The following is a 25,050-nucleotide window of genomic DNA, read 5'->3' on the forward strand; positions in this document are numbered from 1 at the left end:
AACAACTGGTTACCCACATAGAAAGAAATTGAAATGAAACCCTACATCATGCCATACCAAAAACCAATTTCAGTAAGACTAATAATTTATATTGAAAGATCAGCTGGGCATGGTGGCTCATGCCTGTAGTCCCAGCACTTTGGGAGGCCAAGGTGGGAGGATCACTTGAGGCCAGGAGTTCAATACCAGCCTGTAGACTCCCAGCTCTACAAAAAATAAAAAAAATCAGCCCGGAGTGATGGCACGAGCCTGTAGTCCTAGCTACTTGGGAGCCTGAGGTAGAAATATTGCTTAAACCCGGGAGTTTAAGGCTACAGTGAGCTATGATCCCTCACTGTGCTCTAGCCTGTGTGACGGAGTGAGACCCTGTCACTTAGGGGGGAAAAAAAAAGACCAGACCAAAAAACCTTGAGAAATAACTGGTATTATACAGTAAAATGGGAAATGTGTATGCCCTGTACTCTGGCTATGTCTTTCCTAAACATATACCATAGAAAAATTCTTTCATATTTGCCCTGAAGACATGTACAAAGAATGTTCTTAGAACTGTTTATATTAGAAAAAGTAAAAATAAAATGTCAACTAAAAGCAGAAAAGATACAGAAATTATGGTATACTCGTAACACCTTACAATATTGCAGTGAAATGAACAAACTACAGTTATACTCATCAAAGTGGATGACTCTGATATATAACATTCATTGAAAACAAGCTGGGCAAAAGGGTCCATACTGGAAAATTTCACTTAACGTTCAAAAACCAACTGAAATAATATGTTGTTAAGAATGTAAGCACATATTTAATACAACCATAAAGAAACACCAAGGCATGACAAATACAAAATTTAAAATAGTGGTTAAATGGTAAATCGGTGTGAGAAAGTAAGTATGACAGGATCAGGAAAAAGACACATGGATGTTTTAAAGACACTGTCAAGTACAGTAGGATCACAGGTGTTGGTTTTATCGAGTTTCTATGCCAGTAGCTCTCAATGCTGGCTTAAATTAGAATTATCTGGGAGAGCCTTTAAAACTACCAATGTCCAAGACCTACATTGTCATCAACTTGATCAGAACCCCTTAGGGTAGAGTTCAGGCATTAGTACTTTCACCCTTCCCAACTGGTGAGTCCAAGGAGCATCAAGGGGTAAGAACTGCTGCTTTAAACCCTTACATTGTTAAGTATACTTCTAGATGTATTTTTAAATAAAGCTTCCATTAAAAATCCTACAGAACTGCAGCAGTTACTTCACCCTATCGGTATCAGATGTCAGGCATATAATAAAATCAATAAACTTTTAACATGAAATGGTTATTTGTGTTATGGTAGTTGGTCATATAAATGTTATTAACTTCCAGTTCTCCAGCAGTTCCTCAATTCCCAATTTATTGAAGATCTAATAAAATATTTCACTTTAAAATTGGTATTTTCAACATGTACTTAAACTAACAGAAAAAGCTTATTGAGTTCTAGCTACAGAATTTTTTTTTTTCTGAGACAGAGTCTCACTCTGTCGCCAGGCTGGAGTGCAGTGGCGCGATCTCAGCTCACTGCAATCTCCGCCTCCCAGGTTCAAGCATTTCTGCTGCCTCAGCCCCCCAAAGTAGCTGGGACTACAGGCACGCACCACCATGCCCAGCCAATTTTTGTATTTTTAGTAGAGATGGGGTTTCACCATGTTGGCCAGGATGCTGTTGATCTCTTGACCTTGTGATCCACCCGCCTCGACCTCCCAAAGTGCTGGGATTACAGGCATGAGCCACCGTGCCTGGCCTAGCTACAGATTTTTTTACAATGCTAAGTATTTTCCGAACAGTTTGACTGTTGCCAAATAATTTATTCAATTTTTTCCCCTCTATGACTCATTACTTACCCTGAGCAAATCATCTATACGTCCCTCCTTCTTTTCCAGGTCCTGGATTTTATTACTTTCTAATGCTGCTAATTTCAGCATTGTGAGATCAGTCTAAATGAAAAAAAGTTATTTTGTTATCTCCATTATATATGTTGTTTCAAGCAAACATAAAACTAGATTTTACTCCAAATTCAAAAGGTAAAGAAAAATATATTTGTGTGTATATGTAAAGTGGATCTGAAAAAGTTTTAGTGCAGTTTTAATAACTTCAAGTGTATAAATGTTACAGACTTACCAAGAAACATCTAGAAAGGTCAATTACTTAATGTTCCTCATTATAATTCAATATATCCGCTGCTTTGTGCTATACATTCCTCTAGTTGATTTTTTTGAATTTTGCAAAACCTTTTTTAAATTGATAGCAAAAACCTATCTATTTATGGTACACAACACGATGTTTTGATATATGTATACATTGTAGAACGGCTAAATCAAGTTATTTAACACCTATCTTTTTTTGTGGTGTGAATAAAATCTACTCTCTTAGCCATTTTCATATACACAAAATACTGTTTTTAACTGTAGCCCCTATGATGTATAATAGTTCCCTTGAACTTATTCTTTCTAACTAAAATTTTATGTCCTTTGACCAACATCTCATGCAGCAAAACCTTTCATGATCTACTCAGTGGCTGAAAGGAACGTACTTGTAATCCTAGCCTCAGGATCATCCGAAGAAAGAGGTTTTGATACATGCACAACAGTTTGGATATGACCTCACAAATAAAGTCTAATGGAAATAAACTGGCAAGCTGAGGTTGAAGGATAAGATCTACTCTCCCAAACCCCAGTCTGAGAAAGTGCCATTCAGAAACTGTCACATGTAAAAAATTAAAATGAAAAACTTAGTGCTCAAAATTCATGAAACTAAGTGTAGAAAATATACAAATAATTCAAATAATGTTTATAATCTGTCACATATATGTATTTAATAAGTACAGTCAAATGAGCAACTTTAATGTCCACTTACAAAAAATACAGCAGTTTCACAAAATATCAATTACATATACTTGGAAATTCAGTTCAGAAAGAATCAGTAAACAGAACTGACATGTTACGGTTGTTTAAAAAGCTGTTAGTAAATTGTGTGTTTCAGTTTCTCAATCCTTCCTACAAATTCTGTTGTTTTTGTTTAGTAAGTTATCTTTCTTGATGTGTAATTCTGCTTTATGACTATGTATAAAACAAACAGACATCTCAGTTGTTAGTAAGTTAGTCAATGGTTTCTTAGAAGCCATAGAAAAATACATTTTAATTATCATTTACCTGAATAATTTTAAAGGATAACTGCTTTGGTTGTACAATAGGGTGGTCCCCAAATGCTAATGCAGTAGGAGAAGGGCTATTCGGTCGAACCTAAAGAAATTATTAAAATTTTTATATTAGCAAAACAAAAAAAAAAACAAAAAAAAACCAGGTTTCTAATTAGCAACAATTACTTAACATTTCTGAAGAAGTTTCTATCAGAATAATACCTAAATTGAAACATAATTGACTTTTAAAAACCTTTAATCACCATTTATTCAACAAGCATTCATTAAGTACCTTCCACATAAGACCCAGTGAGAAATACAATATATTCCCTGCCCTCACAGAGCTTACATTCTAGTGCCATAACTCTCAATGCTTTCATACTGTTAAATAAAAAGGCCAAATAAATTATTCTGAAAAATATTAAACAATGATTATGATAGTTGAAAAAATAAACTTACTAGGGACAATAATACATGCCCATATGTAGTTTAATATCCATTTATTAATGAATTTCATAGTTTATCTGGTCACTAGTTCAAAAATACACTCACTGAAAGCAGATGATAACATTGTATCAATGCTATCACTATAACTCTTAGTTACTGTTGAATCTTATGCCTTACTTTATACACAGCAATGTGATATCCTGAAAGGTACAAAATGAGTAAGACAAAACCAAGTATGTCTAAAGACAAGGACAAGAAGGGGACACAAGAAATAAAAACAAAGTGCTTGAATAAATAAGTGAAACTCTGATTTTTAAAAATCTTTAATTCCTCTTTAAATTACTGAAAACCAATATTGTTTTTCTAGTTATTGAACTTTCACACAATGAAAGTAAATTTAAAAATGAAATCCAATATGCAAAACAATGCATATAAAAGAACTATATCTAAAATGTTACGAAAAAAACAAAAAGTTTAAGATAATTTTAAGTCCATGATTCTTTTCCTATACTGAACTACATACCCTGCCTTTTTCTTAAGGATTCCCAGAAAGGAATTATGCTATCATTTTAGTGGTTAAGAAATTCAATTGTTAAGAAAGTTATAAATTAGGAATCAACAACTGAACACAGACTGATACATGAGTACTCATGCTAGTCCCACAGACTCAGCAGGCATTCTTTTAATATAAACAATGCTTCTTGGATATAATTAATTCAGAAAATCTTTAAGAGACTCACTTCCAGAAATAAAATTCCAATAGCACCAGATAATTTAAAAGGATTTAATTCATGTCACAGAAATAATGTATTAAAAGATAAATGCTAACTTATTTATATAGAAGTTCTCAATAAAAAACAACAAATTATAAAACTTATTCAATGTACATAACCTCCCAAAGACTACGCATGAAAAACTTGAAAGATGACTTACAGATGAGGAAGGAGTGGAATGTGAATGTGAATTTTGAGGAGAACGGATTGCAGGAGGTATGCCTCTTACTGGACTTGAGCCATTTCCACCCTGGTACTGAGTAAAAGAAAACGGAAGCATTATTATTTACTAAAGCAGGCTCAGACAGTTATTTCAGATATGACATTAAGAATTAATCTAAATATACCTAATTTTAAAATAAGTAGTCATTTAAATGGGTCCAGAACAAAAAAACACTAAGGTCAGCCACGTCCTAAAAGACTGAGAGACTACTGATCACAAGAACATGACAAGACTGTTTTATAAAGATCCTTATTACTCTATATTCTGACTATAATCTGTTATTTTGGTCAACTCAAAGACAAATTCCTCCAAAGCAATAAACATATTTTGTTTTCCCCTCAAATCTTAGCACAGGTCCCCTACAAATGTTTATTGAGCCATATAGTCCCTAATCCCAAGAAATTTCAAAATGTTTACACATAGACCTTAGTGAACATAATCAACTATTTTAAACAGAATATCATTCTCAAGATATCCAAGTGTTCATGGCACTATATAAAAATAATTATAATAGGTCCCTTTCCTCTAACAGCACAAAATCTTTAAAAAATCAATTCTTCTGTACAAAGTGCATGACTTAGCTGCATATGAAGGGAAGCCAACTGATCTGTTCCACAGCTATCTTTTCTCCTATTTCAAGTTTACATATGAAGGATGGGAAAGGAAAATAACTTGCTGCTGCAAAGTTCCTCTGGGGGTGTAGATTATTGTCCATTTCATCATTTCTTGTTTAATTACTTTACTTACATGAACAGCACAGATAGGGACTTCCTAGCATGTTCATTAAACAACTTCCTGCAACCTAGGGATTTTGACTTATTTATTTTATCAATAGAGCCTAGCATAAAATTTAGCACATAGTAGGCATTCAAGAGACATTTGTTTATTTGAATTGATCATACCTTTGGCAAAGGTTCTTAATTAATGCTATCAGTAAGTGACTGACCTCAACCAAACAGCATTAAGTATCTCAGGGTCAGCAACTGCTTTACGTCAGATGTTACGAACCCAAGAAAGAAAGCAGTGGTGGAAAAAAAAATCAGCCCTTCCCTTAATCAGCCAATTCTGCTCTCTCAAGTAAACATAAATATTTTTCAATTGAGTAGACCATGTTTGTTTTAATAATTACACTTAAAAATTTTCTAATTTAAAACGGTAGCCAAAAGTGTTTCTATATAGAAGTAAGGCAACATTCCAGATTGGGTAAGAATCTAAATTTACTGTTTTCACACACTCTTAGATTCAAGCCTCTATCAAATACTTAATCTCCATCCACAGGGCTCAAATGTTGCTGTAATGTGATGAAGTCTGTATTGATAGTAGAAAGAATTCTGAGTTCAGTGAACTTTAACTTCTATTCTTTACTCTTCAATTCAGACTTTGCCTTAAATGGGTTAACCCATTTATGCCTAGTGTTCTATTATTGCTCAAGGTCACTGCTGCCATGGTCTGACTGCAAAAATTCAAAAAATTACAATGTAGGCTACTTTACATTTCTGGTCTTCAGTTTCATCATCTGTAAACTGAAACACTAATACGTATTTTGCCTATCTTACAGGTTATTATAAACAACTATGTGAGAAAGTATTTAGAAAAAAATGATACGGCAACCCAATGTAAATGTAAATCTAATTTTCCTAGAAAGATACCACATAGTAATAAAGCTCTGCTCTAATCAAGTAAGTAATCAAAAGCTGACCTTGTGCTTCTAAGAAATTATTTTTAGCTCAGAGCAGAATAGTACTGAATTAGGAACTGGAGACAATCCTCAATGAACTTACTTCAAAATAGTCGCTAATTTTGTGGCCACGTCCCCCAATACTTTTTCCTAAAATATAAGAAGCGCATGATGTTAGTAGGGTAGTGATGGGCATCAAGAAAATATTAAGAGTCCGCAGGACATCAGCTATCAATTTCACAAATATGAAAATCAAATGACATTTCAATAGAGACATGCCAATTTTTAAAAGTTCCAGTTATTGGAGAATCACACAAATAAATGATGTAAGTGATGTCCTGTTTTAAAACTACATTATTAATACTGTTTAATAACTAATTTCAGAAAAGCAAATCAGTAAATTAAAAAGTAGCGACTACATCACTGACAAACTAACCTTTACCTGTAAATAATAATTAAACAGCTTTAATTATACAAACCATAACATAAATCCTGTCAAACTGACAGTAACACACTTCAATAGGAATGTTATTTTGTAAAATGTATTTTGATTTTCTAAAGAGCATTCCCAAATTAAATACAATGTCTTTTAAAAACTAGATTGTAAATATTGCTCATATATGACCATACTGACAAAGTGAACCAGCTCATTAGAGATCACGCTATTTTTTAAATATTTTGCTCTAAAATGGATTCTTCATCAGTCCTATAAGTTTTAAATTTTAAAAGAACTTGCTAGGAAATATAGTGTTTAGAGATGCTTTCTTGGGGGAGAAGTAGCCATCCTTGACTGGAACTATACAGAATACACAAGTTCTTCAAGTTACAACTAGTGATATGACAAAGTCAAAAGCTTTGCTTAATATAAACATACATATATTTATTAATTCAATGCAGACTTATTTCATGATTCATTTATTTTATTTAACAAATATTTCTTAAGTGGTTACTATGTGCCAGGCATTACTAAGATGAGAAACAGTATTCTTAAAAGTTCAACAACTTTAAATCCTTCTTGGAACAAGGTGGGGGGAGTTTTTAAAAACTAAACAAGTATTCAGGACTACCAATGCTACCTAGAAATTTTGGACATTAGTTCTGCATAGATTTATTTAGAGGTCAGAGATGACTGTAAAGGTCTTATACTAAAGGGACTTCCCTTCTGTCCGTAATAATTTCTCTGTAGATTGTAAAGAGGTACTATATTTTAATGAAGACAGATGGTTTTGGTTGCCTACTCCAGAAGCTATTTCCCCAATTCTCTTTCCTTAACTGAATGAAAATTTTGTTCTGTTAACATCCTTCACCCTACATGGCACATGTAACTTCAGAGGAAGCTGACTCCTACACAACTTCCACTTCCAGGTCCCCTTCTCACCTTCTTATTAGAAATCCAATTTTGTTCTAGTATCATCCCTTCTCCATACAGGCTGTATGTTTAAGAACTTAACTCCATTTCCACATTCAAAGATGGCCCCGATTTTTTTCTTTTTTTAAATTTCTGACACTATCCACCTAGAGATGGTCTGATTTTTTTTTAAGGCAATAGTACCTCTGTTGGTCATAACTAGTTTTGGAATGGACATATGACCACTCTAGTCCATAAGATCAGTAGCTGCCCACCTTTTTGGCACCAGGAACCAGTTTTGTGGAAGACAATTTATCCACAGACTGCAGGGAGTAGGGAAGATGGTTTTGGGATGAAACTGTTCCACCTCAGATCATCAGGCATTAGAGTCTCATAAAGGAGTGCATAACCTGGATCCCTTGCATGTGCAGTTCACAACAGGGTTCACACTCCTATGAGAATCTAACGCTGCCGCTGACCTGACAGGAGGCAGAGCTCAGGCGGTAATGCTCACTGGCCCGCTGCTCACCTCCTGCTGTACGACCCGGTTCCCAATAGGCCAAGAACTGGAAGACCAGGAGGTTGGGGAACCCTGCAGAAGATGAGAGGAGAGGTCTGCTTTGGACTTGAAGTCAAGTTTACCCCAAAGGAAGGGGGAAAAAACAATGAAAGCCAGACTAAAGCAAATATAAGTGAGGAAGGTGAAACGAGAAAAAACAATTTAGGCAACCATCCTAAAAACAAAGATAATCAGACAATTCTGTAGATGGCAGACCACAAAGGAAAAAAACATGGTTCAACCAATCCAGAAGCCTCATTTTCGAGTTTATATCTTTACAATAAATAAAGCTCCAAGTCCACTAACTACAACTTGGGGGAGCTACGCTAAGATCAAAAAGGAGCTCAGTGTAAACTGAGATACAAAATACAATACACCTCAGAAAAGGCACTAAAATGACTTACTCCTTCCTTCCATAAAGACGGTTGCTGCAAAGATATTCCTTGCTTCTAGTGCCCTATATACACCAGTAAGTCATGGGTTCACAGCCACAGATCTTATGGCTAAAGATTGGCTCCAACGCATGTAACATTATGTATAAAGTCATCATTATACATGACTTAAGAGCCCAATTTATTATATTTAATTTTGAGTGCTCAAATTAAATGACAGTACTATTTTTCTATTCATTATAAGATATTTAGTTAAATGAAAATAATTTTCTTAGTTCATATCACAAAAGGTAGGTATGCAAGAAAGAATGGAAAGAAAAACAGATAATACTTTAACTAGAGTCTCTCATAATTATTTTGATAGCCTTTTTTTTAAATAAATGGGAGAAATTTGAGTAGTTCTGTTAAAGTGAGATTGAAGTTTTTAATTCAAAAACAAGCCATTTCAATACGATACATATAAAGAATGAAAAATGAAAAGTCGTAAGTTAATGCTTGCCAGATTTGGACATGATACTTGTCTTTCTAGGACTCAAATGAAAACAATAAGGGCAATGTTGAAAAGCCTAAAAACAATCATTATACACTAACTACCTGTGCACACACCAAGATTTACAACTTCATATTATTTTACAATTAGAATATTAATTGGTTAAAAATTAAAACAATTAATTTTAAGTGTCCACTAGGCTCTGAAGGAAGATGTTATGTGCTTACCCTGACTACTTTCATTCTGGTTTTCTGCTTTTCTCTTTCTTCCCCTGGATGATTCCGATTGTTTCTTCTCTGGTGTCTACAGAAAACAAGATAACAGATTTTTAAATGACAGTTTTAATATACAAAATTATCACAGTCAATATAAAACCATGTTTCGAGACCAAAAAAATAGCATTCAGTAGTGCTCAACAGATGTTAATATACTGTTATTTACACACAATTTATTTAAAAGATAAAATTTCCTATAGTATAAATTTTAAAATTCCAAGTAGAGAAGACCTTGTACATATTATCTGATATTCAGTTACAGAATTTGACATGAAGTGGATGAAAAATCCTAGAGTAATTAGCCTTTAAAAGATGACCAAATGCTTAACTGGATGAGGGGAAAAAAAAAATCACCTTAGTGTTTCCTATGAGTTTTTTCCTATTAAGTTTTTCCTTAGTTTCCTACTACTCAAACATACTTAGTGTATAAAAGCAAACTTGGATGAGAAAAAAGGGGCAGAACACAAACCCTGATATACACAATCCCTACTAAAAAGAACCATTCACTTAAATGCCTGGCAATTATTATCCAAAAATTATAGCCAATTCACAGATTATGCCCTAGATAACGGATCAGTAAACTATGGCCTATGGGCCTAATCAGTTTGGTCACCTGTTTTGTATGATTGAACCATAGCTTTCACACTTTTAAATGTTTGAAATTTTAAAAATTCAAAACAAAAAGAATATTTTGTGGTGTGAGAATTACAATAAATTCAAGTTTCAGTATTCCTAATAAAATTTTACTGGAACACAGCCACACTCTTTCATTTAGGTATTGTCTATAGCTGCTTTTACATTACAACGGCAGAGCTGAGTAGCTGCAACAGAGTTGGAATGGCCCATAAAGTCACAAACATCTGGCCTTTTACAAAAAAAGTTAACAGATCCCTGCTCTAGATGGTGGCTCTGGTTCCAAATGACATGTGTGCTCCTATAACAGACAGGAAGTATTTTCATTAGACTAATACAAGTAATTTTTCTGGAGTTTGACAAACTTTCCTGCTTAGTTAAAAATTAAAACCAAGAGCAAAAGCACAGGCAATGGCACCAGGCCCTCAAATTCTAGAAACTTGGTAAGCACCTCTGGTGCTAGAAAAATTCCTGAACTTCACAAGAGCTCCATTAATATTTGACTGAATGAATGAATGAATCTTACTAAACAACTTAAAATAAATCTCTTAAAAGCATCATGGTCCCCCAACAAGGAAGGGACTTAATCCGTATTTTTATGTCTCTGAGTGGGCCTACAATTAAATATGAGTAACAATACACAGCCTAATTCTTATTGAATACATATTGTTCCTCTAAGTACCATCTTGAGTATTTAAAGTTCTCTCACCTCCATTTTGCCAACAAGATAACAGATTCAGAGAAACTGGACCGAATGTTCATAGCCTCTCAATTCTTTAAAAACAGATGTTACATCTTCTCCCTACCTCACCCTCTTGCCCCACTCCTAGCATACAGTTATTACTTGATAAATACATGAATGAATATTAAGTAACTTACTCAAGGTAACACTACCAGTGTGGCAGAGCCAGGATTCAAATTAAATTCGGTTCTGTATAATTCTAAGACCTAAATGTTCTTTATTTTTTCTATGATATCCTACATCAAGAACTAACTAAATGAATCTACTATACAAAAATATTTCAGAATTTTAGTGTTTATAAATAAAACTCAGTATGTCCAATGAAATGCCAGTATGTTTTCATTTCACAAACCACAAGTCTTAAAGAAATCCACCCTAATTGGCCATCTACTTGGGAGGTAAACTGATGTACCAGCAATTTTGGGCAGGTAGTTTACTACTTTTGTTTCATTGTCAAAATTACCAAACTCAAACAATAATCAATCTTCTGTTTTCCCAGAAATAAAAATATCACTACATTAAAAATTCTTTTAACATTTATTAAGAACCCTAAATCGGCCGGGTGCAGTGACTCACGCCTGCAATCTCAGCACTTTGGGAGGCCGAGGCGGGCAGATCACATGAGGTCAGGAGTTTGAGACCAGCCTGGCCAACACGGTGAAACCCTGTCTCTACTAAAAATATAAAAATTAGCTGGGCATGGTGGTGCGTGCCTGTAGTCCCAGCTACTTGGGAGGCTGAAGCGCAAGAATCACTTGAACACAGGAGGTAGGGGTTGCAGTGAGCCAAGATCACACCACCACACTCCAGTTTGGGTGACACAGCGAGACTCCATCTCAGAAACAAAAGAACCCCAAGTCTATGTTAAAATAAAAGATCCCCAAATAATAATTTATTCATAACCTTCCTAAATTTATATATAAAAAAAGTCAAGAAAACATAATTTTTCAGAATACTTTAATGCTATACTAATTTTTTAAGCATGGCAGGATCCTATTCGAATTCCATCTTAAATCTTGACTAGGTACTCTTGAACAGGCAAAAATAGGGGGGAAAAAACCCATACAAAAGGTTATAATTCTGAAACAGTTATATTGGAAACAGCATTTTCTAGCTAGAAAACAAAATAAAATGTAAAGTTCAAAATGGTTCTGTATCATTTTCTAAAGTATATCCTAAGGAATTAGTGTTCAATGGTAGGTTGAGACGGCTATATTCTAAATGAGGGTGAAAAGGGGTGAGTTCAAATGGGGTAAACAAAATTAGATTTCTTTACTGCAAGGCTTCTCAGAACCATCAAAATGCTAACGTGCACTGGCTATCTCCAAAAGAGGGATGAGGTGGGAAGATACAATAAATTTGCAAAACTTATTTGAGACAACATTCGTTAAATACTCACTGGATATGCACTTTAGGATATTTAAGGTTGTTTTGTTGTTTAACATATAGATTACTTAGTGAAGGTTTTTTCCTCTGAGGCAGAATTTCCTAGTGTGGAGGTATGGGACAGTCCATTGGCAAAAATGTCTTTTCATTAAACCAACCGAAATGCAAACGAATGCATTATAATCATAGTAAAGAAGGCAACAAGTTTACCTCCTTTAAACCAGAGAAGAATTTACAGATGGAGAAGAAAAAGGGTAACAGGACTAAAATTAATTTTAAGACTGTTGTGCCCCAGAAGTTATTAAAGGGAAAGGAGAAGGGAAGGAAGTGTGTGGCTGAGTTAAGGCTCTAGTCTACCAGAGACATATCCTATGTTACCTCTACTCTGAATCTGCAAACACAGCATCTCCTATTTCAATATTGAGATTCCAGATGAGATTTCCTTTGAAAAAATAGTTCGTCAGCTTTTAAAAAAAGCTACTGATCATGACCAATGATTTCCTTGAGGAAATCCAAAGGACATCAACCAGGCCACCTACGTCTTTGCTAAGGTATACAATGTGCACATATTAAACATTTTATATAGAACATTTTCAAGATTGCTCTTGCTAATAATGCTGTCATTTCTTTCTTTTATTCTCTATTTTTTCTTAACTATCCTACTATAAATAGACCACTAAAGAAAAGATTAATATGGAAGGCAAAATAATAGGATTTGGCTTTGAAGTAAAGATGAAAAGTATGCAGTAATTATAAAAGGCCAAAGAGCTCCAATATACAGTGAAATAGTCATTAGGAGAAAATGAAGAAAGGAGAGACTAGTACACTTTAAATCAAGTTAGCTGTGTAAATGTTAGATTTGCAATCATACCAAAACCTGAATGACTACTCTGGCATTTAGAGATTCCAAGATATTAGTGTGAATTTACACAGTATTTTCTACCAGTTGAAAGTTTGTTGAAAAAACACACAGACAAACATAAAGGACTCAAGAGGTGTAGTGATATAATTTAACTAATCCTCCAATTTTACTTGGAACTTAGGTCAGTGATTATTAATCAGGGTTTTTATATCTAATTACATAGCCTGCTGGTTTTATCTTATAATAAAATATAAATGAGTCGTTCTTTAATGTAAATAAGACCAAACATAAGAACACATGAATCTCAATGCTGTTACAGTATGAGGGACAGAAATCAATATGAATTATTCCATGAAAACAGATAACCACCTGTATAAGCCTCAAACTGGAGAGAGATTTAAAATTATGGAAATAAATGCATTACAGAAAATTTTAACAGTACACAAAAAAATATTTTAATGGCAACAAAAAAAGAGGGAGTGGATATTAAAGTTTGTTCTTCCTTGGGCCTGACTGAATAGACAACAAAAATCAGGTATCAACATCTCTAATAAAATCACTATAGTTAGTAGACACAGAATATTTCATTTTTTTGTTAAACAAGAAAATACTTTAAAACAGAAACAAAAGTTACTCTAATATTAAATAGTATCCTTACAAAATATCCGATCTTCAAACGTGACAGCATGAATTTTTTTCTGATAGATCCATTCAGCCAAAGACTGGTTTCAAAACTGCAACTCACTGGCTATTCTTTTTTTTTTTTTTTTTTTTTTTTTGAGACGGAGTCTCACTCTGTCACCCAGGAGGGAGTGCAGTGGTGCTATCTCCGCTCACTGCAAGCTCTGCCTCCCGGGTTCACACCATTTTCCTGCCTCAGCCTCCAGAGTAGCTGGGACTACAGGCACCCGCCACTACGCCCAGCTAATTTTTTTGTATTTTTAGTAGAGACGGGGTTTCACCATGTTAGCCAGGATGGTCTCGATCTCCTGATGTAGTGATCCGCCCATCTCGGCCTCCCAAAGTGCTGGGATTACAGGCGTGAGCCACCGCGCCCAGCCCTCACTGGATATTCTAATGATTCATACTTGGGTACCAAATTCAAGGGTACTATAATTTGAACAAATGGCATGACAAACCTTTTTGCTGGCAGCTGGTAAAACAATGTTCAATTTTTATCCACATTTCTAGGCAAAACTTGTTGAACTAGATGTGAGACAGGAAAATGTTTGCTGCTTTGTATCCTATTTACATTTAAACGTTACCATGAAATATGCACATCTGAATTCAAGGATGATTTTGAGCTGGTATGACCTGAAATTCACATAGTCTGTCTCTGCCCAAGAGGTAAAACTTTAATATTGATAACTATTATCTGTAAATATTTACTTGAACCTTTGACCTCTAAAAGAAGATATCTATTATAATGCTGATTTTAATATTTAGTATAAAAAAATTATGTATGTAAAATTCTGGAAGCCTATCATCAAATAAAAGCATTTCCTTGTAGTTCTAAGTAAATCAAAATCATATCAGCAATTTGGAGTGTAGTATATTTTCTGCTGTACTGCCTTTATTGTTTAATAACATGTAATATAAAAGATGGTAGAACACCAATAAGAAGAAATTGGGTAACCACCCAACTAAAATATGTGCTGTCTTACAGGTATACTTAAAGTATGTCACCTCATACATTTTTGTAAAGGCTGAAGGACTCTCTATTTACACATGTACTGCATTCACAACTGTATCAGTACTCTAAAGAAATGTAATATTAAAACAATTACTTTTACGCTCAATTTTTAACAACTACCTAACTTGACATCCTCACATTGTGACTTCCTAAACTCCTATCACTTGGACCCACTGCATTCATACATGTTTAAAGGAATATACTAAGTTTTTAATATTGATGAAAATTATTTTGTCTGTTATTTTCTTATCACTTACGTAGTCTATTTCTTGGCATTTTCCCTTCTCTGGCTATCCCTTTAAGGCTTTATTTGTTAAACAGTACATACTATAAAATTAGAATAAAGTTGAACTTTCTCCCTACTCAAATTACCTTGCCAGTAGTTTTCAAATCATACAAGAATAAAACAGCCATTTAGAACAACTGCTGAAGGGTGGGGGTTGGGAAGTAACATTTTCAGATAATTTATTCTGGAAGTGTTGGCATTTTGAAAGTGCTTATAATAGTCAAATTCAGAGCTGTGGTCTCACAACTTTTGACCCATTGTGACACTCACAATGGAGTACATACTCCATACATACAGTAACATACTCCTGTATCATACCCCTACAAACATTCCTTTGAACATGAATCCCTAGGTCTGTACAATTATTTCTCTGGTATACATACTTTTAAATGTAAATGCTGTATCACAGAATATGCACACTTAGTTTTTTTTTTTTTGAGATGGAGTCTCACACTGTCACCCAGGCTGGAGTGCAGTGACACGATCTCGGCTCACTGCAAGCTCTGCCTCCTGGGCTCATGCCAATTTCCTGCCTCAGCCTCCCGAGTAGCTGGGACTACAGGCACCCGCCACCACACCCAGCTTGTTTTTTTTGTATTTTTAGTAGAGACGGAGTTTCTCCATGTTGGCCAGGATGGTCTCGATCTCTTGACCTTGTGATCCGCCCGCCTCGGCCTCCCAAAGTGCTGGGATTACAGGCATGAGCCACCATGCCCGGCCACACACTTAGATTTTTAAAGATAATGCCAAATTGCACATTCAAAGCCAATATCAATTGACATGTTTACATGAACACTGTATGAGACTACTCACCAATCCTTTAAGATCTGATGGGTAAAAAAGTGTTACTATTTTTCTCTATACCAATACAACATTTTTTTTAATTATTATACTGTAAGTTCTGAGGTACATGTGCAGAACGTACAGGTTTGTTACATAGGTATACACGTGCCATGGTGGTTTGCTGTAACCATCAACCTGTCATCTACATTAGGTATTTCTCCTAATGCTATCCCTCCCTCAGCCCCCACCTCAAAAAAGGCCCTGTTATGTGAAGCACCCCCCACCGTCCCACCCCGTGTCCATGTGTTCTCACTGTTCAACTCCCACTTAAGAGTAAGAACATAACGGTGTTTGGTTTTCTGTTCTTGTGTTAGTTTGCTGAGAATGATGGTTTCCAGCTTCATCCATGTCCCTGCAAAGGACATGAACTCATCCTTTTTTATGGCTGCATAGTATTCCATGGTGCCAATACAACACTTTTAATCAGAAAAAAAGTGATCTTTTTTTTCCAAGAGATGGGACCAGCCAGGCATGGTGGCTCAAGCCTGTAATTCCAGCATTTTGGGAGGCCAAGGTGGGTGGATCACCTGAGGTCAGGAGTTCGAGAACAGCCTGGCCAACATGGCAAAACCCCACCTCTACTAAAAATACAAAAAAATTAGCCAGATCTGGTGGTGAGCGACTGTAGTCCCAACTACTCGGGAGGTTGAGGCGGGAAAATCGCTTGTATCCGGGAGGCGGCGGTTGCAGTGAGCGAAGATCGCGCCACTGCACTCCAGCCTGGGCAACAAGAGCAAAACTCCGCCTCAAAAACAAAAACAAACAACAAAAAAAGAAAGATGGGGTCTCCCTTCATTGTCCAGGCTGGACTGTAACTCCTAGGTTCAAGTGATCCTCCTGCCTCAGGCTCCCAAATACCTGGGACTACAGACATGTGACCATACCCAGCTTCTTTGTTCTTTTTTTAAATTGCTCTATCATATCTTTATTAGCATTGATTCCCAATGCTGACTATACATCAATCATCTATAAAGCTTTTATTTAAAGCTTTTACTTAAAGCTTATGCTGGAATCTCCAGTCCAAATTTAACCATCTCTGGAAAAAGATCAAAGGAATTACTAATTTTAAAAAGGTCCAGAAGTGATGTTATGTATCATCAGGATTAGGAACAGTCTGTCTATCTAGGTTTATATATAAAATAATAAGTTGTATAGTTCCCACATACTCCACTTTACAGTATCTCTAAAATTAAGAATGTTATTCCTTACAGTCTTCCATATTAAAGACCAAAATTATTACATAGAGCAGAAAACTAATTAGGTTATAAAAAGCCAAATGGGTTGTCATGGTTACTCGGTTATTTTAGAAAAATGAGAATCTTAAAGAAAATTGGTAGAACATTCACGGTGTTCTACTGACATAAAAATACATCTTTCTAATATTTTTTAAACTAAAGAATAAAATTCTGAAATGAAATTTGTCAGTAATGTCAACTTGTGCTCAATGCTTTAAAAATCCGGTCTAAAAGCAACATTTATCAGATTAAACATTTGTGAAGTGCTGTTAGCTCAGGTATATCTTAGATTGGCAAATTTGGTAATTACTATAAGTTATCTGAAACCTAAATATTTCCAAAGAGTACCATTTTTGTCCAAGACTTATCAGGGTAATTTATATAACAAGTTATACACTATCTTAGTTATATGGAAAGATTATAATAGCACAGTAGTTGAGAGCATCACTTTGAAATAAGGCATACTTTGGGCTTCAAATTCTGACTCTGTTAACTTGTATCTGTGTGACTATGGACAAAGTATTTACTCTGAGCACCTGTTTCTAAATTTAGACATGTAAAACTTATGAAGTTGCAATCTAGCTCCATGGGTAACATGCTATAAAAACTTTCTTTTTTCTCCTTCCAGTAATGAGTTGGTTCTCAACCAGGAGAGATGGTATTTGGCACTACCTAGAGGCATTTTTGGTTGACGCACTGAGGATGGGGGTAACAAGGCTGTAGATATCTACTGTACAGAGGCAGAGATGCTGCTAAACATCCTACATTGCATAGGACAGGAACCCCACCCCTCAAAATTTATCCAGTGCAAAACGTCAATAATGTTAAGGGTGAGAAAACTTGCTTTGATGAATACATTAAGAATCATTTGTAGTTGGTACATAAAACTAACTGTATGGTGTGCTTTTTTACTTTCATTCTGAGTATACAGTGAAAATTACCAGAGGCTATATGACATGTGATGACATCTCACTGGATGATTTATGGATTACGTATTTGTGAATTCTAGGGTGACAACATTTTGTTTGAAATCCTAAAATGGTAAATACCAAATAGTTTTAACCAACATAAACAAAAGCTCTTTAGGGTCCTTCAATTTTTAAAGTTACAGAGCAGTCCCTGAGACCCAAAATTTGAAAACTGCTTTTGTAGATACACTCACCCTGATCGTATACTAGGAAATGCTAGCAAGTGAGATGAGTATGCTAGAGAATAAGTAGTAGCCTATTAACGAGGTGGGTAGACAGTGATGTTACCCTGTCATGTTACCAGTCAACAGCTATTTACTGAGCACCTATTATGGTAAAGAACTATACTGGGTTCCACTTTAAAAGAATGTCTTCACTCTTACAGTAATAGGCCATTTTTCTCTTCCAATCTCGTTTCCACCAATCAGCTTAGAAGGTTCCTTTTTAAATTTTTTTTTTTAAATCATTGTGGGTACGCAGTAGGTGTATATATTTATGGGGCACATATTTTGATACAGTTGTTACAAACAACTGTAACACAAAGGTGTTACAAACTATCCACTTATACTTTTAGGTTTTTTTAAATATACAATTAAATTATTTTTGACTATACACACTCTGTTGTGCTAGCAAATACTAGGTCTTATTAATTCTTTCTATTTTTGTACCCATTAACCATTCCCCCTCCCCACCACCACCACTCTTCCCAGACTCTAGTAACCATCTTTCTACCCTCTATCCCCGTAAGTTGCATTGTCTTAATTTTTAGCTCCCACAAATAAGTGAGAACATGTGAAGTTTGTCTTTCTGTGCCTGGCTTATTTCACTTAACAAAATGACCTCCAGTTCCATCCATGTTGTTGCAAATGACAGGATTGCATTATTTCTTATGGCTGAATAGTACTCCACTGTGTATATGTACCACATTTTCTTTATCCATTCATCTGTTGATGGATACTTGGGTTGCTTACAAATCTTGGCTATTGTGAATAGTGCTGCAACAGGTATCTCTTTGATACATCAATTTCTTTTATTTTGGGTATATATCTAGCAGCAGAATTGTTGGATCGCATGGTACCTCTATTTTTAGCCTTTTGAGGAACCTCTGAACTGTTCTCCATAGTGGTTGTACTAATCTACACTTCTACCAACAGTGTATGAGGTTTCCCTTTTCTCCACATCCTTGCCAGCATTTGTCATTGCCTGCCTTCTAGATAAAAGCCATTTTAACTGGGGTGAGATGATATCTCATTGTAGTTTCGATTTGCATGTCTCTGATAAACAATGATATTGGGCACCTTTTAATCAACTTGTTTGCCACTTGTATGTCTTCTTTTGAGAAATGTCTCTTCAAATCTTTTGCCCATTTTTAGATTGGATTATCATGTTTTCCTATAGAGTTGTTTGAGCTCCTCATATATTCTAGTTCTTTATTCCTTGTCAGATGGATAGTTTGCAAATATTTTCTCCCACTCTGTGGGTTATCTCCTCGCTTTGTTGATTGTTTTGCTGTGCAGATGCTTTTTAATTTGATGTGATCCCATTTGTCCTTTTTCTTTTGACATGGAGTCTCGCTCTGTCGCCCAGGCTGGAGTGCAGTGGCACAATCTCAGCTCACTGCAAGCTCTGCCTCCCGGGTTCACGCCATTCTCCTGCCTCAGCCTCCCGAGTAGCTGGGACTACAGACGCCCACCACCATGTCCAGTTAATTTTTTGTATTTTTAGTAGAAACGGGGTTTCACTGTGTTAGCCAGGATGGTCTCGATCTCCTGACATAGCGATCCGCCTGCCTCGGCCTCCCACAGTGCTGAGATTACAGGCGTGAGCCACTGTGCCCAGCCCCATTTGTCCACTTTTAGCTTTGGTTGTCTGTGCTTGTTGGGTATTACTTAAGAAATCTTTGCCCAGACCAATGTCCTGGAGAGTTTCCCCAGTGTTTTCTTGTAGTAGTTTCCTAGTTTGAGGTCTTTTTAGATTTCAGTCTTCAATCCATTTTGATTTGATTTTTGTATACGGTGAGAGACGGGGTCTAGTTTCATTCTTCTGCATGTGAATATCCAGTTTTCCCTGCACCGTTTATTGAACAGACTGTCCTTTCCCCAATGTTTGTTCCTGGCACCTTTGTCAAAAATAACTTCACTGCAGATATATGGATTTCTATCTGGGTTCTCTGTTCTGTTCCACTGGTCTATGTGTTTCACTGATCTATGTGTCTGTTTTTATGCCAGTACAATGCTGTTTTGATTACTATAGCTTTGTAGTATAATTTGAAGTCAGGTAATGTGATTCATCTGGTTTTGTTCTTTGCTCAGGATAGCTTTGGTTATTCTGGGTCTTTTGTGGTTCTATACAAATTTCAGAATTATTTTTTCTATTTCTGTGAAGAATGCCATTGGTATTTTGGCAGGGATTACATTAAACCTATAGATTGCTCTGGGTACAATGGACATTTTAACAGTATTGATGCTTCCATTCTGTGACCATGGAATATCCTTCCATTTTTTTGCATACTCTTCAATTTCTTGCATCAATGTTTTATAGTTTTTATTGTAGAGATATTTTACTACTTTGAGTAATGTCTAAAAGCCGGGTGCGGTGGCTCACGTCTGTAATCTCAGCACTTTGAGAGGCCAAGGGAGGCAGATCACTGGAGGTCAGAAGTTTGACCAGCCTGGCCAACATGGTGAAACCCCATCTCTACTAAAAGTACAAAAAAATTAGCGGGGTAGGCTGGGTGCGGTGGCTCACGCCTATAATTCTAGCACTTTGGAAGGCCAAGGCTGGTGGATCACATGAGGTCAAGAGTTTGAGGCCAGCCTGGCCAACATGGTGAAACCCCATTTCTACTAAAAATACATTAAAAAAACAACATTAGCCAAGCGTGGTGGTGGGCGCCTGTAATCCCAGCTACTGGGGAGGCTGAGGCAGGAGAATCACTTGAGCTCAGGAGACGGAGGGTACAGTGAGCTGAGATGACGCCATTACACTCCAGCCTGGGCAACAGAATAAAAACTCCATCTCAAAGAAAAAAAAAATGTTGGGTGCAGTGGTTCGCTCCTGTAATCCCAGCTACTCGGAAGGCTGAGTCAGGAGAATTGCTTGAACCGGGGAGGTGGTGGTTGCAGTGAGCTGAGATCATGCCACTGCACTCCAGCCTGGGCAACAGAGCAAGACTCTGTCTTGGGGGGAAAAAAAAAAAAAAAAGGTTAATGTCTACATATTTCATAGTATTTATAGCTATTGTAAATGGGATTACTTTCTTGGTTTCTTTTTCAGATTGTTCACTGTTAGCATATAGAAATGCTACTTTTTTTATATTGATTTTTGTATCCTGCAACTTACTGAATTTATCAGTTCTAATAATTTTTTGGTACAGTCTTTAGGTTTTTCCAAATGTTAAGATTATATCATCTGCAAACAAGGATAATTTGACTTCTTCCTTTCCAATTTGGATGCCCTTTACTTCTTTCTCTTGTCTGACTGCTCTAGCGAGGACTTCCCATTCTATACTGAATAAGTGGTGAAGGTGGGCACCCTTGTTGTGTTCCCTTAGAAATTTCTCACTGTAAAAAACAACCACTGAACCACATCAAATATACTTTTTTAAAGGGTAATATTTAACAGCTGTTTGTCTGCTTGCTAAATAGCTTACAGAACCATTTCAAGATTTCATGACCTACAAGAACTCAACTAGACAGAATATATCAGAATTTCCAAGCAGGGAGCCTGGCTACTTAAACATTAAAAAAAGCTTCCTGAAGAATTCTGACATACATATTCTTCTACCTTTATGGAAACAGATGTATAGAGCCAGGACGAGACTCACATTTGGTTTCCAGTTCACTTTTCCTTCCAAGAGACTAATAAGCATGAACATATTCAAGCAGGACTCACCGCCTTTGCTATGAACCTGGTTAACATATTTTAGTGTCAGATACTCTAATTTCTGCCTGAATATAGGTCTCTAAAAGACTGTGTCCTTCAGTATACAGTGGTGAATTAAATACTGTTTTCTTTTAAAAAAAAAAAAAGTTACAAAGTAACTTCAGGTGTTTCACAGGAACTTTTAAGTCTAATAATTCATGTTTATTTGTCTTAATAACAGAGAAGAGAATAAACTTAACATTCCCCCTCCCCCCTGCTTTTTTTTTCTTTCTTTTTTTTGAGACGGAGTCTTGCTGTGTCATCCAGGCTGGAGTGCAGTGGTGCAATCTCGGCCCACTGCAACCTCGGCCTCCTAGGTTCAAGCGATTCTCCTGTCTCAGCCTCCTGAGTAGCTGGGATTACAGGCATGTGCCACCACGACCAGCTAACTTTTGTATTTTAGTAGAGATGGGGTTTCACCGTGTTGGCCAGGCTGGTCTCGAACTCCTGACCTCAAGTGATCTGCTTGCCTCAGTCTTCCAAACTGCTGGGATTACAGGCATAAACCGCCCCTCCCGGCCACATTCCCCATTTTTTATGTTACAAAATAATACCATTTTCCATGCATACAAAGAGTACTTGCCTTCAAGACATCATTACTGTACATATTGTTCATTGTATATAGCAACATTGTTGCATATCATGCCTCAGTAAAAACAATGACATAGGCCAGAGGTGGAGGTGTAGTGGCTCACGCCTGTAATCCCAGCACTTTGGGAGGCCAACACAGGCAGATCATTTGAGGTCAGGAGTTTGAAATCAGCCTGGCCAACGTGGTGAAACCTTGTCTCTATTGAAAATACAAAAACTAGCCAGGCAGGCTGGTGGGTGCCTACAATCCCAGCTACTTGGGAGGCTGAGGCCAGAGAATTGCTGAGCCCAGCAGGCGGCGGTTGCAGGGAGCAGAGATCGTGCCATCGCACTCCAGCCTGAGTGACAGAGTGAGACTCTGCCTCAAAAAAAAAAAAAAAAAAAAAAAAGAAGAAAGAAGAAAAAACCAATGACATAAAAATAGTAAGATTTTTGGTAAGAACAAAGTGAGAACATACAAGCAGGAAGATAAATAAAAGACAGAGGAGGTCAACAAGTAGAACACCACAAACATCATCATTTATCACACTAAAATATTTTAGAAAATAGGCAGCAAGATAGAGTATTTCTTAAAATTGATGATAGATGTCTAACATCTTAAGAAGCAGAACAGATTTAAAGAGCGTAAGTCAAAAGCAAGGTAATTTATTCAGGGGTAAAAGGCCTAAAAATGTAACTTTCAGTGATACTTATCCCATCCAACAGTAAATCGATTTTTAAAGTCTCTCTTCTTTCTTACTAGGTACTCAGAGTAAGGCATTTAAAAAAAAAAAAAAAAAAGATTTCTCCAGGTCACAGCAAATAAATATAGATAAATTAAAATTTAATGAAAATGTTAACAAAACTTAAGGCCAGCACTACCTCTGTTTTCAAATAGAATCATAGCTAAGCACTAGTGCTTAGAATCACACTAAGAACTAGCTAAGCACTAAGCATTATTAAGAGGGCAAAAAAGAAGGTATGAGAGAGTGGAGGTGGGTATGTATATAAAACAAGGTTAAATCAGGAAATGCTCTAGATGCAACAACTGTCCCAGCTTCCACATATCCATATAATTTAAAATTCATAACTCAAAAATCCCAAAATATACTTTGATGAAAAATACACAGTAATTTAAGGTCAGTGGATAAAGGCTTAAGATTTGGCAGTTACCCAGGAAAAAGGGTGGAAAACTACTTTGGTTATAGAGATAGTATATATTTTAACTTGTTCAAATCTGATTTAGATTATACAAAAGTATTCTGAAAGATGAATATTAAGGATTAAATTGAGAAAAATAGAATAATTTGATATACGTCTGCTTTATAAACACGAATGTTATGGAGTATATTGTATATAAGCACACGTATAAACAGACATAACTGTGCTCCAACATTATTAAAAATGATGTAATTAAATGATATGTTCAGTCACAAGTATCCCAACTTCAGTAATAAATAAATAAAGCAGATAAATGTATCCTAGGGCATCCAAAACGAGAAGAGGAAAAATGGTTACGGTTTTAATAATCATTATGAATTCCAAATGAACTAGAAGATACATAATCTAACTTGGCATCTTGGGCTTAGGTAGAGACAGCAACTGTACAGAATCTGAAGGTGCTATGGTTTGACTATGTGCCCTGAAGTTCACGTAGAAACTTACTCCCTGTAGTAAGAATATTAAGAGGCTGGGGGGAGGCAGGCGTGGTGGCTCATGCCTGTAATCCCAGCACTTTGGGAGGATGAAGTGGGCAGGTCACTTGAGGTCAGGAGTTCAAGACCAGCCTGGCTAACATGGTGAAACCCTGTCTCTACTAAAAATATAAAACTTAGCCAGCCATGGTGGCAGGCGCCTGTAATCCCTCAGGACGCTGAAGCAGGAGACTCGCTTGAACCCAGGAGGCGGAAGTTGCAGTGAGCCAAGATTGTGCCACTGCACTCCAGCCTGAACAACAGAGCAAAACTCCACCTCGGGGGATGGGGGAGAGAAAAAGAGGTAGGGGCCTCATGAATGGATTAATGCCATTATCGTGGGGATGGGTTTGCTACTGACAGAGTGGTTTCCTGATTAAAAGGATGAGTTGAGTCCAATTCTCCCTCTCTGTCTCACACGCTCACTTCTGCCTTCCATCTTCTACCATGGGGTGATGATCCTCATCCGATGCTTGATACCATGCTCTTGGACTTCCTAGCCTCTGGACCCAAGGGCCAAACAAACTTCTGTTCATTATAAATTGCCCAGTCTGTGATATTCTGTTAGAGCAGCAGAAAATGAACTAAGACACAAGATCATTGTGTTTAGATAGTGAAAGTGCTACAAGAAGAACTGCAAATAGGTGGATCAAGGCAGGTTTTAAAACAGAAAACACTAAGCAGGGTGTGGTGGCTCACGCCTGTAACCTCAGTACTCTGGGAGGCTGAGGCGGGCAGATCACTAGGTCAGGAGATCAAGACCATCCTGACTAACATGGTGAAACTCCATCTCTACTTAAAAAAAAAAAAAAATCAGCCAGGCGTGGTGGTGGGCGCTTGTAGTCCCAGCTACTCAGGAGG

The 25,050-nt window shown here is 36.4% G+C and overlaps 1 protein-coding gene across 5 annotated transcripts in view; it reads right to left on the bottom strand.

The window, feature by feature from the left end:
- TLK1 (tousled like kinase 1) overlaps window positions 1-25,050 on the bottom strand; it is a 172,913-nt gene that overhangs the window by 63,234 nt on the left and 84,629 nt on the right. For 2 of the 5 annotated variants that reach the window (XM_063644687.1, XM_063644688.1), the window contains exons 4-9: window positions 9,306-9,381; window positions 8,167-8,229; window positions 6,393-6,439; window positions 4,549-4,644; window positions 3,182-3,271; window positions 1,874-1,966 (exon numbers count right to left, since the gene is read on the bottom strand). In XM_063644687.1, coding sequence (XP_063500757.1) covers window positions 1,874-1,966; window positions 3,182-3,271; window positions 4,549-4,644; window positions 6,393-6,439; window positions 8,167-8,229; window positions 9,306-9,381 — 465 coding nt within the window. Of the gene's footprint in view, window positions 1-1,873; window positions 1,967-3,181; window positions 3,272-4,548; window positions 4,645-6,392; window positions 6,440-8,166; window positions 8,230-9,305; window positions 9,382-15,041; window positions 15,099-25,050 lie in introns of those variants that run through there. The other 3 variants (XM_055289684.2, XM_055289685.2, XM_063644689.1) reach the window with 2 other exon arrangements.

Source organism: Symphalangus syndactylus, chromosome 8 (genome assembly GCF_028878055.3).
Source record: "Symphalangus syndactylus isolate Jambi chromosome 8, NHGRI_mSymSyn1-v2.1_pri, whole genome shotgun sequence".
NCBI lineage: Eukaryota > Metazoa > Chordata > Mammalia > Primates > Hylobatidae > Symphalangus > Symphalangus syndactylus.